This window comes from Lissotriton vulgaris, chromosome 3_1, assembly GCF_964263255.1.
Source record: "Lissotriton vulgaris chromosome 3_1, aLisVul1.2, whole genome shotgun sequence".
Classification (NCBI taxonomy): domain Eukaryota; kingdom Metazoa; phylum Chordata; class Amphibia; order Caudata; family Salamandridae; genus Lissotriton; species Lissotriton vulgaris.
The window spans coordinates 2,114,197,735-2,114,215,626 of NC_141689.1; the positions used below are offsets into that span (position 1 = coordinate 2,114,197,735).

At 45.9% G+C, this 17,892-nt stretch overlaps 1 protein-coding gene across 1 annotated transcript in view; it reads right to left on the reverse strand.

Moving 5' to 3' along the window:
- Positions 1–17,892, reverse strand: part of ATP10D (ATPase phospholipid transporting 10D (putative)) — a 772,711-nt gene that overhangs the window by 423,594 nt on the left and 331,225 nt on the right. Inside the window, exon 6 of the mRNA XM_086962685.1 lies at positions 13,602–13,708. Within this exon, the coding sequence (XP_086818811.1) occupies positions 13,602–13,708 (107 nt within the window). The remainder of the gene's footprint in view (positions 1–13,601; positions 13,709–17,892) is intronic.

Below are 17,892 nucleotides of genomic sequence, written 5' to 3' on the forward strand. Positions count from 1 at the left end.
TTAATGGTATCACTGATATAGGGCAAACTTATTTCTTTGTGAGAAATAAAGTTGGAGCATGCACCTGGAATGGATAGTAGCCTTTTAGCAAACGTATCTTCCATACATTTCGGTCTCTCAACTTGTGCCATACACCACATTGCTGCCCCATATGTAGCTACCGATGTGGTTTTCGGTAGATAGAGTTTAACCATTTCCTGTATTGGTTTGTATCCTAAATATTTTGAGAAACAGGTCAGTCACAGCAGGTATATGCCATGACACTCCAGCTAACTTGAGACATAAACTCTTGCCACAGGACCTAGTGATGTTCTTCATGAGAAATTCTTCCCAGCATCCACTTGATGGAAAGCAGGAAGGCCTTCAGCGCAAAACATATGGCCCCTAACACCAACAGACTAATATGTAGCTGATATTAAGCCGCAGACCAGATTCCTCTAATCTCTACTTCCTCAGATGACCTCCCCCCCCCCAACCCCCAACCCCCTCCACCACCAACTCAGGGACACATCCATCACCTCCTTCAACTCTGGTGAGGAAAGGGGTCTACCAATGATCAAATTGTGGTTAAGCAGCCATCACTGCAGACCAAGGGCATTTATAAGGCATATACTTAAGGAAGGCCTTTAACTTTCCTGAGAAACATGTGGGTTACATCCACACAGAGAAAAAAAGCAACTCCAAGTCTCAGATGATTTGTGCTGGCCATGACACTATTTATCATCTACTTGGCCACATCCTGACCATCTTGAATGGTCTAAGCCGAAGTTGGTGTAAGTTCTTCTAGGAGCAGAAGCAAGATTTCTCTGGACCTATCAAGAGGGAGGGCATATATCGGCCCAATAAATAAACAGCACTGAATGACATCAATGCTAGGCTGACCAAAGAGAACCTTAATTTACTGAATGCCTCGATCCTCTTCGACTCCCTGTCTGGAACTGCCTTGGGGAACGAACTGGGGTTTACCTTGCTGGTGGAAGCCTGGGCCACCAGACACTCTGGGGTAGGATGCGTGTAATGTAACCAGGGTTGCCAGGAACAAGTCTATGGCATCTGGCCGCCTGCCTATTCACAAGCAAAAAAGAACAGGGCTTGGACTAAGTGTCCATTAAGGTGGCTGCTTCACTGAAAAGGAAGCAAGGGTTGAGATGAGGCTGGCCAAGGTTGTAAAAACCTCAGTAAGGGCATCTGCTTTGACTTCCAACTGAAGGTTGTAGTGGGGGAAGGGGTGGAGGGGGGACGAAAGAAAGGGAGGGGGGCGAGAGAGAGAGCGTGCGAGAGAGAGAGCGAGCATGACAGAACCCACCTTCTTTCCACTGGTTTGTAACTTTTCCCCATAACTGTAACATCCCCACCTCCCCCCTTCCACAGCCAGTAGATCCTGACTCTCATAGCTCAACAAATGGTCTAAGGACGAGTGACTCCGTCCCAAACCTATCTTCCCCACCACCTCCCTAACATTTCAGATAAAAGCTTGATCCGATTTTAGTCCAGCTAAGTAGTCTCTGCTATGTGGCCAGACCGCCAGTCACTGTGCTACCTCACAGGACCACTTAGGCTCAGCAAAGCCGTACATGTTCACAGCAGCTGGAGTGTCCTATTGAGTTCAAGTGGCCGAACCAGCATTACCACTTCTTCCTATTTCTCCTTTTTAAATGTCCCCTCTCCCCCTACATCCCTCTACTCCCCGCCAGAAGTGTTTTCTGTCTGCCCAGTATCTGCTTCATATGTTCCCCATCATTCTGGTCTACTCACAAGTCTTTGATGAAATCTCTCACTGTTCCCAGACCCCACTTGCAGCAGATAGGTTTGTGTTTAGGTTTATTAAATTTATATAGCGCTGAATCACCCATGAGGGTATCTCGGCGCTTAAACTAAACATTGTAACCGGACCCTAAAAGTTAAAAGAGGGATGTTTTTAAAATTTTCCTAAAATGGGTCAAATTTGTGCAGGCTCTTCAATGTAGCGGTAGGGAGTTCCAAAACATCGGGGCCTGAAAGGAAAAAACCTTAGCTCCACTACGAGCTTTTTTAATCCTGGGAGTTGTGATCAACAGATCAGAACTAGATCTAAGTAAGCGCGTGGGACAGTAGGGGGTCAATTTACGGGTCAGGAACATAGGTCCTTGCCCTCGGAGGGCTTTATGTATAATACATCCTATTTTAAACTTAACCCTTTTAATAATAGGGAGCCAATGTAATGGATTTAAAATAGGAGCAGAGGGTGATCTCGCCAGAACGTCGACCGTAAGACTGGCGGCGGTATTCAGGACCACCTGTAATTTCTTAATGGCTGCCGTATTGGCTGAAAACAAAAGGGCATTACAATAGTCTATCCTGCTAAGTACTAATGCCTGCATCAGTGTTTTCTTAGTTGAAGTGGGCAGGAGGGGAAATATCCTGCGCAGGAGGCCTAGGATGTAATAGCAGGAACCTGCCATGGTGTTAGCATGTATCTCCAAAGTCAGTTTACGATCTATTCTCACTCCCAAATTTTTAACCGCCTCCTTGGGAGTGGGAGCAACTCCCAGTTCCTCTGGCCACCAAGAGGGAGTCCAGCAGATGTCAGCTCCTCCGAACAACATAATCTCTGACTTACCTGCGTTAAGTTGCAGGAAGTTGGACTGCATCAAAGCGGCGATCGCTTTCATGCCTTCCGAGAATGTCTGTTGGATATGCAAATTGTTTTTGTCAAAGGTCAGCAGCAGCTGAGTATCGTCAGCATACGAGATCGGGGTAAAACTGAGTTCTCTCATCAGTCTGGCTAAGGATGAAACATAAATATTGAAAAGGGTAGGGCTCAGGCAGGAGCCCTGAGGGACCCCCTTACTAACCTTAGTCGTCGTTGACTTGAATGTACCCAACGTGACAGTCTGTGTCCTGTCTGTCAAGAAGCTAGTGAGCCATTGTATGGCCAGCCCTCTGGCACCTATACCGTCCAGTCTCTCCAATAGGATATGATGAGAAATCGTGTCGAACGCCGCGGAGAGATCAAGCAGCAACAACAATGCTAAAGCATCGGATGCTTTAGCACTCGAGAACATGACTTTCATTACTCTTTCTGAGAGGCCCAGAACCAGCCCCAGCCAGCCCACCTCTGAAAGGTTTCAACAACACTCTCTGCCCCCCATCTCTTGTTTTGTTTGAGACGGGCTGCCACCGAGCTGATATCCTTGCCTGAATGCGGGGATTTCACATAAGCACTTTTGGTGTGTTGAATTTTTATTCAGTTGTTTTAACAGGCAAAGCAGCAGCTGCTTTGAGGGGAACATTGTCCCCAGACGGAGAACTATGCTTGAAGGTAGGTGGAGCATGTAGTTTTGGGCTCATGGGCCTCACATGTCAATGGTCGTTTTAAGAGAAATGGTACATGAGCGTCAAGGCGCCTGGGCCATCATGGGCCTGGTGTTAGGATCGAGACTGCATCATTGCCGTCAAATTCACTCGGTCTCCTATGATGGTGAATATCAGCAGCGGTTCAGGTGAGGTCTGTCACTGACCCTTGGGAGGAAAAAGGGATAAGGGAGAGAGAAAAGGGAGACCCCCCTCCCAAAAAGATCTCAGCCACAAGGACGTGCCAATGCTTTGCTGTGGTCCAACTATCAGAGGCAAAGTCTGGAGTAGGTTAGAGAAAATATGAGCTAATACAAAGTAAGAAATGTGAACCAAAATATCTCTACATTAACAGAGAGAATTTTACTGCTAACATTCAGAACAAGAGTGTGATTAGTCTCCCAGCAGCCTGAATCAAGCCAGTGAACCTAAGAGAAGAAAGGCAGGATACTTTGCTGAGGTGGAAGACACTGTCAACCCCATGGAAAGAAGTGAAGTAGCTGCAAGCTCCAGATTCAGGACCACAGAGCCAACCCATACGGAACAAAATAAAACTGTAGTGACACAAATATGTGATAGAGCATCGTGGAGTGAAGATAACTCACCAACTGCTGTCGCCGATGAGAATACTCAGGAGACTGTGGCTCTTATTCTATCTCTGGTAGGCCTTTCTGGGTGTGCTCCCAAAACCAGTGTTCTACCTATTCTGCGCCACGAGTGTTTCCATCTTTGTGACCCCAATCTATACTGTCAACCAGTGCATCCTTCAGCCATAGCCTGTTTGGGATTCTCCTTCGACGGGACAGATCAGTCCTACCAATTCTGACACTTTTCATCAATAGGTGAGATATGTTAATGCAGAGGGCAGGCAGACAGTCCTCACATAGTCACTGTGTTCCAAGAGAGACACACAATGCAGGGCGTATTATATTGTATTTGTAGAGCACTTAATACCCCTATGTGCGATGCTGAAGCACTTGTCCATGCGAGTAGCAGGTGACACCTTGTGGGTGTGTGGTTGGAAGAGTGTTGTCTTTGCTTTGAGCCCCTGTGGAAAAAGTCTCCATGCGGTGCATGATGAATACCAAGGTGCAGTTTTGTAATGCAGAATCGCCACTTCTGTTTCTCAGCTTGGCCTGAGCATTACCTGATCGTCTGCCATTTTAGCTTCGCCCCCATTGATTAACTTTAGCCACGCCCCTCATTTGCTATGTTAGCCACCCACGAAGTAAAGACCTAGTTTCACCCCTGGCGTGACCATTCCAGCCCTGTGATGTAGGAATCTTTTTCGGCTGCTGCGGCTCCTCCAGGTACTTACGGAGTGACTCAGCTTACGGAGGGGATGTTTTGGGCTTTAGGAGGGACACGCTATTTGCCAGCTCGTTTCTCTTCGGGCGCGATGCAGACCACACCCAATCAAGTCTACTGGCCCTCCGGCCGCTCGTGTCCCGCTCTATAGGTGCTTCCCACCGGGCTCTACCCTCAATCCAACGGCAGCGTCCCCTGGGCCTGGTTCTCTGCGGGTGTGGCAGGGATTCCAGCCCTTTAACTGGCTGTGGTGCAGGCTTTATCGACCACCACGACCTTCCGCGATGTTGGAATTAAGGTGGTGCCATAACCGCGCCAGGAACGTTGCTCACCGCTGGGTTCTTAAAGGGCTTCTTTTTCGCCGTTTGACGGTGGTCCGCCGTTTTTGGTCTAGCTGTGTTCTGGCAGCTTTTTTTGTGGTTTTTGTGCTGGTTCCGCCAGGATATGTGCAGGATTTGGTATTCAAAGGCCGAAGCTCCGCTCAAGTGTGACTACTTGGCCATCTTGCCAGGCCAAGCACCCCCCACCCCCCACTATTTCAGAGTAATGCGATTACTTAGAGTTACTTTTGGCGACCAACTGGCAGGGAGCCAGTCAAGGGACTAGCAAGGTCCAAAAGAACAAGAACCTTCTTAAGAAAAGCTGTCTTCATCCAAATCTGGCGTCAGTGACTCCTTGTGAGTGACTTCTATGGAATGGTCCTGATGCAAGGGATACAGAATCCTGAAGAAGCTCAAGGAAGTTGAAGGTGCTGAGCAGTCGACATGGGTCTTCTTGGGGCTACTACTCCGTTCATTGTCCTGGTGAAGTGATTCTGGCCACAGGGATTGATGTCCCAATAAGTCTGCTGTGGGTCAGCAGAAGTCCAGTCGCCCGGCATTGCAGTTACAGCGGTTTCCTTCTTTTGGCAGGATCTCTTCTTAGGGAGAGCTGCACTCCAATAACTCTCCTGGGCCCAGCAGACTCCGGTGCAACTTTTGAGCATCAGGTCCTGGTCTCTTGGGCTGCACAGCGGCAAGGAGCAGAGTTCTGGACTACCAACTCGTCTCAGCAGGATTCTTCAGCTTTTGTGGCCCTGTGCTGCAAACGGGAGGTCAGCAAACTGACTCGTGAAGTCTCTGCTTCTGGCTGGGGGCTCTGAGGAAAATTTCACCATGAGCAGGACACAGCAAGCACAGTACTTTACTTCACTAGTTCAAGATGCAGCAGGTGCAGCCTAACTTCGGGGCAGCCTCTTCTTTGCCAGTTTCAGGGTCAGCAGGGCAGTCCTTCAGTCCTCTTCTTACAGGCAAGAGACTTAATGTCAGGATCTAGAGCGAGCGCGCCTGCCAAAAACTACAATTCCCATGAGGCTTAGGCGTAAAACTACATTACCCACATGCCCCGGCGGAAGAGGTGAAATGCTGGGCGGATCCCGGTGCTCGGGGCTCGTTATTCTGTTGTTACAGTTCTAAGCTGCCGTTTCCTGAGTACTTTGCAGCGTGTTCCTGTGGTTTACTGCCCGGTCGGAGGATTGAGGGGTTTCGAAGTCCAGAGGGAGAAGCCTTTGGGTAAACCTGTGTTGCGCTCTTTCTCGAGCGGGTGTTTCTGTTCGTACTTTTCTTTGTGCTCATTTTGACTGAGAGTTCATTTTGCCTCGCGGCTGCGAGGAGTCACGTTATCTTTAAGCACTGATCTTTGTTTTCGGGTGCTCTGCGCCTATGTACTGGGAAATGTCCTTCGCTGGATTAACTACTTATTGGTGTGGCGGAATGCAGGGGGTGGAGTCCCATACCTCCGCATCACCGTCATGAATACACAAAAGGTATCTTCAGTGGATTACAAATACCAAAGCGGAGGGTAGTAGTGAATTAACTACGCCTTGCCGTGTTTGGTTTCATATTGATTGTTGGAGGAAAACATATTGCAAAGAGGCATTTGCATATATACTTTTGCACTGAACATTTTCATATTGCTCTTTTGGTTATATTAAGGATTCCTTTGTAAAGCAGTAGTTGCATAGAGAAGGGGTAGGTGTCTGTGAGAACACTTATTGTTAGAGTGGAGAGAACTACTCCATGTGTTAACCTTTTGTTCTTGTACCTGTACAGATTACAAGGGAAGCCAGCAGACTAAGTGGGAAGGGCTGTGCAAGTAGTTCTTTACAGGTGATACTAGAGTAATGTTGATTTAGCGAGAATATAAGAGAGTAGGGAATTACATTTGAATTGTATTAACCGTTGTATGTTCTGTATTTCAGCTTCTGTTCCCCTGCTGCCCTTTTCCCTTCTCCTCTTTTCTGTTGGGTTTTTTCCCCTTTTGGGGTTTTTTCCCCTCACCGTATCGTCTGAACACCCTGTGTATTAACTTCGGGGTGTTCGGAGGGTCCGGAGGTGGAGCATTGTTACTACATGAGAATCCTGCAGAAAGCAATCTTGACAGAATAACGAGCCCAAGAATTCCGCTCTGCCCGGTTTTTGTGTGGTTACAATGGCGTCCATGGAGAACCTGTTGCAAGCGCTTGTTCTGGTGCAGCAGGAATTGGCATCATCTAAGGCCGAAACCGCTGCGTTAAGAGAAAAGGTAGAACGAATGAGTGGCAATCCTTTTAACGCTTCTGCTCCCTCCTCTACCGTTCAGGTAACGGTGCCCCCGCCTATACCTCTGGCAAATCCCGAAAGGTTCACAGGCGATCCCCGTAAGGTGCATGTGTTTATGACCCAGGTGCTTATGCACTTCTCATGTAAGCCTTCCTCTTTTCCCACTAACTACTCGAGAGTGGCTTTTGTTATATCGTATTTGGTTGGTGATGCAGCGGATTGGGCAGTGCCTTTGGTGAAACGCGATGATCCCATCCTGTCGGATTGGACCGCCTTTAAGGCAGAGTTTGAAAGAGTGTTTGACAGAAGAGCTACATCTTTTAGTGCTGACGAGAGCTACTGGAGTTGAGGCAAGGGAGAGGAGAATTAGTTACTTACCTTACTGCTTTTAACAGGCTGGTGGCAGAAACAGAATGGCCAGAGGCGAAACGAATGTCCCTCTTTTATCAAGGTTTGAAAGAGGATCTAAAGGATGCAGTAGCACAGGTTGATCCTCAGCCTACTTCCTTTATTCATATGGTGAATCTAGTGTTACGCCTGGATAGTCGGTTGACAGAGAGAGGGAACAGCCGGAGAAAATGGGACAGAGGAACATACAGTAGCGATAGAGGCCCTCGCAGAGTAGTGGGGGTGTCCGAAGCAGTCCCAGAACCCATGGAAATCGGAGCTCTTAAGGCTCCTTTGTCTAGGGAAGAGAGAGAAACCAGAAGAGTACAGGGCTTATGTATGTACTGCGGAAAAAAGGGTCATTATGTCAGAGAATGCCCATCCAAACCCAAATATTCTGGTAACACCAATAGATTCAAAAAATTGGCTGTGTTTACAACTCTGCAAGATATTGAAGCAAAGAGTGACGAACAAAAGAGGAGTGAGGGAGTACAGGAATGGAAACTTACGTCTCTGTCCTCTTATGGCAATGATGAAACAGAGTCGCATATAGTGGTGGTTATGACACTTGACTGTGAATCAGAACAACATCAAGTCATGGTGATGTTGGATTCTGGAGCCACAGGCAATTTCATAGACAATGGTCTGGTAACTAGACTAGCCTTGCCTCGAGTTCCGAGAGAGAGTCCTGAAGAAGTCCTAGCGGTGGATGGCAAACCCTTAACCTCAGGTCACATAACCGAAAAAACCAGAGAGTTGGGTTTAACGGTGGCAATGCAGGGATATGTCCATTCAGAGAAGCTGTCTCTGAATATAATAGCAGCACCTCAGTATGAAGTTATTCTGGGCATGCCATGGTTAAAGAAGCACAATCCGGTGGTTGACTGGCAGACAAAGACATTCCATTTTGTGTTGGAGAATTGTCAGGACCATCTAGTGCCTAGTGTTTCCGCTCATGTTGCAGTACTGGCCACCCCGTTGGTGGCAGCTACAGCGGTGGAAACAGATTTGCAATTGCCTGTGGAATACTTGTCATATGCGGATGTTTTCAGCGAGAAGAAAGCTGAAACCCTACCTCCTCATAGGGAATATGACTGTCGCATAGATCTGGTAGAAGGGGCCACGATACCGTCATGTAGAGTGTACGCTTTGTCCGTACCAGAAACCACGCACCTAAGGGAATACCTTGATCATTATGTCCGTTTGGTGTTCATTCGACCATCTAGATCTCCTGCCGTATCCCCTCTGTTTTTTATAGCAAAAGCCAATGGTGACTTGAGGGCATGCGTGGACTATCGCGTGTTGAATAAGAACACCATAAGGAATCGTTATCCTCTCCCCCTCATTTCAGTCTTACTCGACCAGGTGAGAGAGGCAAAGATCTACACCCGATTAGATTTACGTGGGGCTTATCATCTCGTCAGAGTAAGAGAGGGGGATGAGTGGAAGACTGCTTTCAAAACGCGATACGGCCTATATGAATATCTCGTCATGCCTTTTGGGCTGTGTAACGCTCCTGCAGCGTTCCAGTTCTTCATAAACGATGTGTTAAAGGAGTATGTGGACCAATTTGTGGTAATGTATATCGATGACATCTTGATATACTCCAGGGACGTCTCATGTCATACCGCCCAGGTGTGCAAGGTGTTGGACAAACTGAGGGAGCATTGCTTATATGTAAAGCTGAGCAAATGCGAGTTTGGTGTACGGGAGGTGGAGTTTTTGGGAGTGAATCTCAGTTCAAGCAGACTGCAAATGTCAACGAGGAAGGCAGTACAGGATTGGCCAGCCCCTAGGAACGTGCGGGAGGTGCAGAGTTTCTTGGGTTTCGCCAACTACTACCGGCGGTTTATACTGCATTTCTCCCAGACAGCTGTCCCAATAACTAAGTTGTTACGAAAGGGAACTCCTTTTGTATGGACACAAGAGGCGGAGGACGCCTTCCAAGCTTTGAAGAAGGCATTTACCTCTGCGCCGGTGTTGGCACACCCTGTGTTGGAGCATCCATTTATTGTCGAGGCTGATGCGTCTGACGAAGCCATTGGGGCGATACTTTCACAGAGAGATCCACAAAACGGGCAGTTACATCCAGTTGCTTATCTTTCAGCTGAAGTCAACTACACGATAGCTGAAAAGGAACTATTAGCTATAAAACGAGCTTTTCAAGAGTGGAGGCCGTATTTGTGGGGGGCTTGTCAGGCAATTACTGTCTATACTGATCACCGCACTCTCCAATACATGGCGTCTGCTAGGCATCTGACGCAAAGGCAAATGCGCTGGATGCTATTCTTTTCAGAATACAACTTTGTGGTGACTTTCAGACCAGGAATAGAGAACAGGAAGGCAGATGCTCTATCGAGACAGGAATTACCCACTGAACAGGTACAAGAGGAACAACACTATCATCCCTTCGGCAAAAGTGGTTTGTGTGATAAGTGCTGAGAAGTTCTTGGATGAGGTGAAAGGATCCAGGTCGATGGGGTCATGGAATAAGTGGGCTGCGGAAAAATCTGTCAGGAAGATAAGACAGGGACTACCTTTTCAAGGGGATTGTTTGTATCTGCCTTCAGAGGAGATACGTAAAAAGGCTTTTTGTTGGTGCCATGATGCGCCGTCGGCGGGGCATCCAGGGGTAACAAAGACCGTGAGCCTGTTAAGAAGACATTTCTGGTGGGAATCCTTGGTTAGCGATGCTACCCGATGGGTAGGTAAGTGTGAGACTTGCGCTAGAGGAAAAGGAAGTACCGCTCGGAAGAAAGGGTTATTGATGCCTATGCCTACACCGGACCGACCCTAGCAAAACATAAGCCTAGACTTTATCACAGGTCTGCCTTTGGATCAGGGCAAAACTGCAGTACTGGTGGTTGTGGACAACTTGACGAAGATGGGGCATTTTATACCCTGTGTAAATTTGCCCACAGCAGGTCAGACAGCCCAAATACTTGCCTCCCAGGTCATCAGGTTGCATGGTGTTCCAAAGGTTAGTGTGTCAGACAGGGGGCCACAGATCGTTGCTCGTTTTTGGAATATGTGGTGCAAGGCGTTGGGTATAGAGGTAGATTTCTCCACCAGTTTCCATCCGCAAACAGATGGGCAAACTGAACGTTTAAATCAGACTTTGAAGAAATATCTGCGCTGCTACTCCAAGGAGGCTCACGACTCCTGGGTGGATTTGTTATGGATGGCTGAGTTAGCATATAACAATTCGTGGCACAGTTCAACGGGTATGTCGCCGTTCAAGGCAATTTACGGCTATGAAGCGCATACCTTGCCAATCACCATCCCCACTGACTTGCACACACAGCCATCAGTGAGAGAACGGGTTCAGGCTCTAAGGAAGGTGCATAGGGGAGTGCAATCACATCTGCGCAAAGCAAAAGAAGCGTACAAACGTTGGGAGGATAAACACCGTGACCCTGGTCCTCAGTTCAAGGTAGGGGACAAGGTATGGCTCTCTACTAAAAACATACGCTTTAAATTGCGGAGCATTTTTCACCCTCGTTTCATAGGCCCGTACTCCATAGTGAAACGCATCAACCCTGTTGCTTACAAACTCAAGTTGCCTGGCTCTTTGAGAATACATCCAGTGTTTCATGTACATCTGTTGAAAAGAGCTCTCACATCGCGCAGATCAGCGCCCCCGCCTGTTGTTTGTGATGGACAAATGGAGTACGAAGTGCAATCCATTCGTGACTCCAAGATGCGTAGGGGGGTGCTATGGTATCTTGTCTCATGGAAGGGTTACAGTACCGAAGATGATTCATGGGAACCGTGGAGTAATGTGAACGCCCCTAGGGCTATCCGCTCTTTCCATTCGAGACACCCTTCTAAGCCTGGACCTAGGAGGCGCCTGGGAGGAGGGCGTACTGCCAGGATCTAGAGCGAGCGCGCCTGCCAAAAACTACAATTCCCATGAGGCTTAGGCGTAAAACTACATTACCCACAGGCCCCGGCGGAAGAGGTGAAATGCTGGGCAGATCCCGGTGCTCGTTATTCTGTTGTTACAGTTCTAAGCTGCTGTTTCCTGAGTACTTTGCAGCGTGTTCCTGTGGTTTACTGCCCGGTCGGAGGATCGAGGGGTTTCGAAGTCCAGAGGGAGAAGCCTTTGGGTAAACCTGTGTTGCGCTCTTTCTCGAGCGTGTGTTTCTGTTCGTACTTTTCTTTGTGCTCATTTTGCCTCGCAGCTGCGAGGAGTCACGTTATCTTTAAGCAGTGATCTTTGTTTTCGGGTGCTCTGCGCCTATGTACTGGGAAATGTCCTTCGCTGGATTAACTACTTATTGGTGTGGCAGAATGCAGGGGGTGGAGTCCCATACCTCCGCATCACCGTCATAAATACACGAAAGGTATCTTCAGTGGATTACAAATACCAAAGTGGAGGGTAGTAGTGAATTAACTACGCCTTGCCGTGTTTGGTTTTCTTATTGATTGTTGGAGGAAAACATATTGCAAAGAGGCATTTGCATATATACTTTTGCACTGAACATTTTCATATTGCTCTTTTGGTTATATTAAGGATTCCTTTGTAAAGCAGCAGTTGCATAGAGAAGGGGTAGGTGTCTGTGAGAACACTGTTATTGTTAGAGTGGAGAGAACTACTCCATGGGTTAAACTTTTGTTCTTGTACCTGTACAGATTACAAGGGAAGCCAGCAGACTAAGTGGGAAGGGCTGTGCAAGTAGTTCTTTACAGGTGATACTAGAGTAATGTTGATTTAGCGAGAATATAAGAGAGTAGGGAATTACATTTGAATTGTATTAACCCTTGTATGTTCTGTATTTCAGCTTCTGTTCCCCTGCTGCCCTTTTCCCTTCTCCTCTTTTCTGTTGGGTTTTTTCCCCTTTTGGGGTTTTTTCCCCTCCCCGTATCGTCTGAACACCCTGTGTATTAACTTCGGGGTGTTCGGAGGGTCCGGAGGTGGAGCATTGTTACTACATGAGAATCCTGCAGAGCGCAATCTTGACACTTGCAGGCCCTGGGTGTTCCTGGTACCACATACTAGGGACTTAGAAATAAGTTTGCATCTGTCAATTGGGTGTAGGCCAATCAACCATACACGTTTAAGGGTCAGGGCACAAGCATTGAGGTCTGGTTAGCAGGCCTCAGTGCACTGTCAAAACCGAAAAATCCACAGAATCTGTCCAAAACTTTGGGAGTGACCATACAAAAAGAGGTATTTCCTTACACATATCATCCATATAAACTCCTGAGTAACTGTGTTAAATACACTATGGATTCAATCTTCTGTAGGCACAGTTCAGTATCTAGGTTTTTGATTGTAATCTTATGCAGTAAGAACAGCGGGAAGACAGTGACAGAGGTAGAGCTCTGAACAAGCAGGCAATAAAATGGTGCATGTTGCACACTAGTGGAAATGATACATGATCAATTGCAACAGAAAAGGAATGAGAATGGTTCAGAACTAAGTAGCCTATCCAGTACTCTAGCCCATGAATTATGCAGAGGTTAATTGCCGGTTTCTCCACTTTAGAAAGATCAATAAAGCATAGAGTAAATGTTAATAGATGAGTGCTGGTATGACAGACCAGAAGGTGAATTCCAATATTGTAAGAATTTGCTAATCACCCAAGGGGTAGCCTTGGCTAGATTCTGGAATCCCCTTGCTTCAGGGAAACCTTCAGTTTAAACACTTACTTATACATACACTTGTAAATCAGTTCGTTTGAACTTCAGGGATAATAGTTTGAATCCAATTAGGTTTACTTGGGAAAGATGAAATGCCATATTTCGTCCTTCTCAAGTAAAAAAAAGTAAAAAAGGGTTTAGTAACAGCAGTCCTGTTGTAAATTGCGTACATCATCCACGCATTGTGCACTTCATAAGAACAACTATTCTGCAGTTTTAATTTTTTTTTATTATGGTACTACTTCATGAAGAACGTGAAACGGTGAAAAATAGAACACGCTTAAGTCATATTGGCTAGATTTTTCCTGAGGTCGATTCTATGAAAAAAGTAATGTGTTAGAAACAAACCTGCATAAACCACAATGCCCACAACAGCTTCAGTGTTTCTCACAACACATCCACGAAGCAACAAATTTTCTTTACTGAGACCCACGCGTTCCTTGTTCGGATGTTCCCTGTAATGACAACACAGGACATATTGCAATGCCTCAGCAATAGCAAGATTTAAACACAGGTAAGCATATCTAGAAAACCAATAATAAAATATGTCATAAATAATAATCTGCTGCAGCTGATGTGTTGATTTCAGTAAAGATCATCCCCCACGAGAATGTTTACCAATTACAAGACTTAAAACAAATACTCATGTAACCCTTTTATTTTAATATGTTAAGCTTTTCAGTCTATATTGAATACATAATGATATAAAAATGAATGCATCTTTTGTCTCTTAGCTTCTTTAATGAAATGAATAAAGGTAATATACAACAAAAGCAAAGTGGCTGGCCCTGCCTTCAGGATACTAAAGATCATAAAACTGAGGAGGGCTAGCAAATGTCTCTATATTGTAGAGATTTTCTAACGTGAGGGAAAAGAAAGACACTGGCTGAGATGGACTTGTGAACTGACACCACTCCGAATAATATTTCTGACATATAAAATGGGAGTCATGGGATTGGATATGTATCCGAATTAGCTATTTCTCGAAAAAACAGGATCCACAACAGAGTGATGGATGGAGTGGACATCCTCTCCTTATTTTCCAGGAGTGTCGCAATAATGGTCTATGTTAAATATAGAACCAGCCGAGGGCAGAACTGAACTCAAACTTGCCTGCAAAAATGTATTCACATGCAAATACTAACCATTTTTGTCATCTACCTTAAAAATCTCAGGGATCTAAAAGCATAAGGAGCAAAAAAATCTTCAAACAAAGAAGTTTAAAACACACGAAGCTGCCCCCCACCACTTCTCTGTGACAGGTCAATTTTTATGGAACTCCCTACTCAAAGACTTTGGTTATCAAGGTTTTGCGTCGCCCTTGCGCCATGCCACACAAGGGGACGCAAGGGTGACGCAAAACTTAAATAAGATTTACCATGCCACTAAAGACACCCTTTCATTGCCCTACACGGCTTGATAAATCTAGAGTAATGCAAGGCAGTGAAAATCGCTGCCTTGCGTTACCCTGAAACAGGGAGGCGTGCCACGAGTGCAGCGTGGGTGCTCCCACGCATCCACGCATGCATCCTAACACATTTACAGATTTATCAACAGTGGCAGACATGGGAATGCATTCGAATTGTAAGCATCCCCACCAGAGGCGCAATTAGGAGAAATATCATTATTCCTCCCCGTTGTTTCTTCTTCCAATGTGTGCTGCATTGTGAAGCACATGTAGAAAGAGGAAAATGCCTCTGAGGATTGGTTTTGTAAAGGAAAGCATCCCTTCATGCTTAAAAACAATCCTGCGTTCAACGTGGGCACTACTGCACCATGGTGCAAGGGTGCTTGCATTGGCGCTAAGCAGCAGTTTGTGCGCCAGCAGAGAGCAGGAAAGCGCTGTATAGTGTTAAATAAGGTGCATTCCTGCCCTCTCCATTTCACATAGCACAGCAAGGTGGCTTGCTGTGTTATGTGAAATACTCCTAAATATGGGCCTTCGTCTCTCAAAAGAATTTGTGGCCTATTAGACAGAGCTGCCGACTTTGGAACTGGGGAACCAGGATAAAGTCCAGGAATCGGTTCAACAAACTGCGATTCTGGGGCAATCACGTCATCTCCTAATGCCCAAAATTAAGTAAACATATGTGACTAGGTTAGTGCTATATAAAAAACTGGAAAAAATCTGCAAGAAAGAAACCACAAAAAACTGCCTAAACCTGATTATTACCTATCCCCGCCCCCCACCAACCCCTACTTTTTTCCTGGTCCCCACTATTCAGAGTCGGTATGTGTGTCCCGCACGAATCAAACCGCATTGGGCACGGAGGTAGTAGTGACACTAGTGCTCAGTATCAATAGCAATTTAAGGTTTCTGAAGCACCTTGAAGCAAGCCCCATTGTAGGGTACAGCAGCACCTCTGGTGAAATCTCAACTTTAAGTTCCAAAGGCACCTCAGTGCAAGATCCAGTGGTAGGCTGCCTGCTAACATTAGAGTACGCCCCAAAGGAACGTCAAACTTAGCACATCAAACCGACCCTGGAATGGCCTTAAGCCATGAAGTCAACCTAGAACTGCTCCCAATGTAGGCCCTAGGATCAGAGTGCCCCCAGACTGGAGAGAACAGAGAACAATGTTCACTGGTAACAACGTTTAATTATCTTCTGTTTCAGGTTGAGGTAACACAAATTCAGATCATACCTGTCCACCGGACTGCAAGAACTGAAAACAATTGTTCTTACAAAAAAACTATTGTAACCTGCCTCGAACAGCTTCAATTTTACAATTCTTTGTTGTCCCTGCTTCAATGAGCTACAAAGCAGTCAACAGTCCAGACCACTTAACACTTTATACAGCTGTAATCCCCAAATATTGCCCTCCACCCAAGTGGAAGCTATGTTGCCACAACAATGGTTTTCAGGCTGCTTCTCCATGTGTTATGAAGATCATAAATCGTACTACTTTTAGATTATTTTGAGGAATTTACTGAATTAACAGGCTACATTTCAACCTGATCTGTGTTGTGGGAATAATTGCAGAATAAATAATACAAGCATCTGAAAAGATTACACAGTGCAAATTTTAGTCAGTGACTGGATTTATCATAAAAAATAAACAACTTAAATTCACATGACTAAGAGCAGCCAGAAAATGTGTGCGTATGACTCGAGAGGGCCGTGTGACATCATTGGCTAGATCAAAAGCCAGCGGTAATACCTTAAGCTTCAAATTAACAATGTCCACCTCGCTCTCATGGCGCCAGAAATATAATATTTATATTAGCTTTCCCTACCCATGGGCACGCCACTCAGGAGCTATCTACCTGACTTATTCAATTTTTTCCAACACATTAAAATATTGGATTCTGCAGCATAAATAAATAAAAATTGCGCCCTTCACCGTAAGGTCTCAAGGCGCTTGCTTTGGGAACCCGCCCTGGCTTTTCCCTCCGAGATAACCCCTACTGGGCATCACCAAGGTGAAAGCCAGGCATCCCATCGCGGTGGGGCCGTAGTGGAGATTAAGCAAGCTATTTCCCAGAGTTGCAGAGTGTGAACCCATGATTTGAGTAGGCACTGAGGCGAGAACTATTTAGTCCATGGACATTTTGAGCTCAAGACCCTGCCGCGTCGGGGATTGAACCCTGGTCCCGGGTCTGACCTCTGCGTCCGGGTCTGCCTCCTCTAACCGGTGAGCCACACTTCTCCACAGGATACTGAGACGTATGATTTTGGTCCAGTATGTCTGAAGTACAGACGCGAAGCACTGTAATTTCCATACTGTAGTTAAGGTAGCGACCACTTCCACCCTACAGCTTTGGTTACAGAACCAATCGTTAGCCAGTGACTTTCCCATATCTGCCACATAGAAGATAAATACATGGGTGAAAGTAAGCCTCTGCGTTAGCCGTTCATTACAGAAGCTTTTTGCTTTGTTTGGGTGGTCGTGTTATCATCTAACTTGATGCAAACTAGATCAGCATTGAAAAGCTCTCGGAGAGCGGATGCAATGTCCCAAATGTTTAATCTGATTCATACCAGGCCCCTACCATGCAACTAAAAAGGTTTTAAAATCTGAAAAACAGGTTTTAAAAGGGCAACTAGCAGCTCTGGAATATAACTCCATCCTCATTGATAGGGCAAATATCTTATTGGTTGCTCTGCTTTCCTCTCCAAAACCGTTTTGATACCAATGGAACAACTGTTTTTCTTTTAACAATTCCTGCAACTCTTTTGAGCAGAATTATTGTGTAAAATATTGCTTCAATCTACGAATTAGCCTAGTTCTGCAGTTGCTCCCAGAAGCCCCTAATATAGCGAGTGTTGTAAAATTGAGCCTTAGCAGGACGCAACGACAACACCGGACGTAAAGCACTTGTTATAAAGAGGACAAAGCCGAAATTCCCAATAGGTGGGATTATGTCATAACAAGCCTGATAGCAAGACGTTTTGCCTGGGGCTCCTTCCCATCTACCTTTTGATAGTTTTCTCCTCTCTGAAAGAAATGATCTGTTGATTAAAGCAATCTATGGCCTCAACAGTCCCAGCTTTAGGTTTGGCCCCACTATACACTGATAGCAAGCGGATGTAGATTCCCATTGTTCAGAAGGCATGTTTCCATTCAAATGAGAATGTCCCATATTGAGATTTTGATTAAAGCTCAAAAGATCCTATGTTTGTTAAATTTTATAGTCAT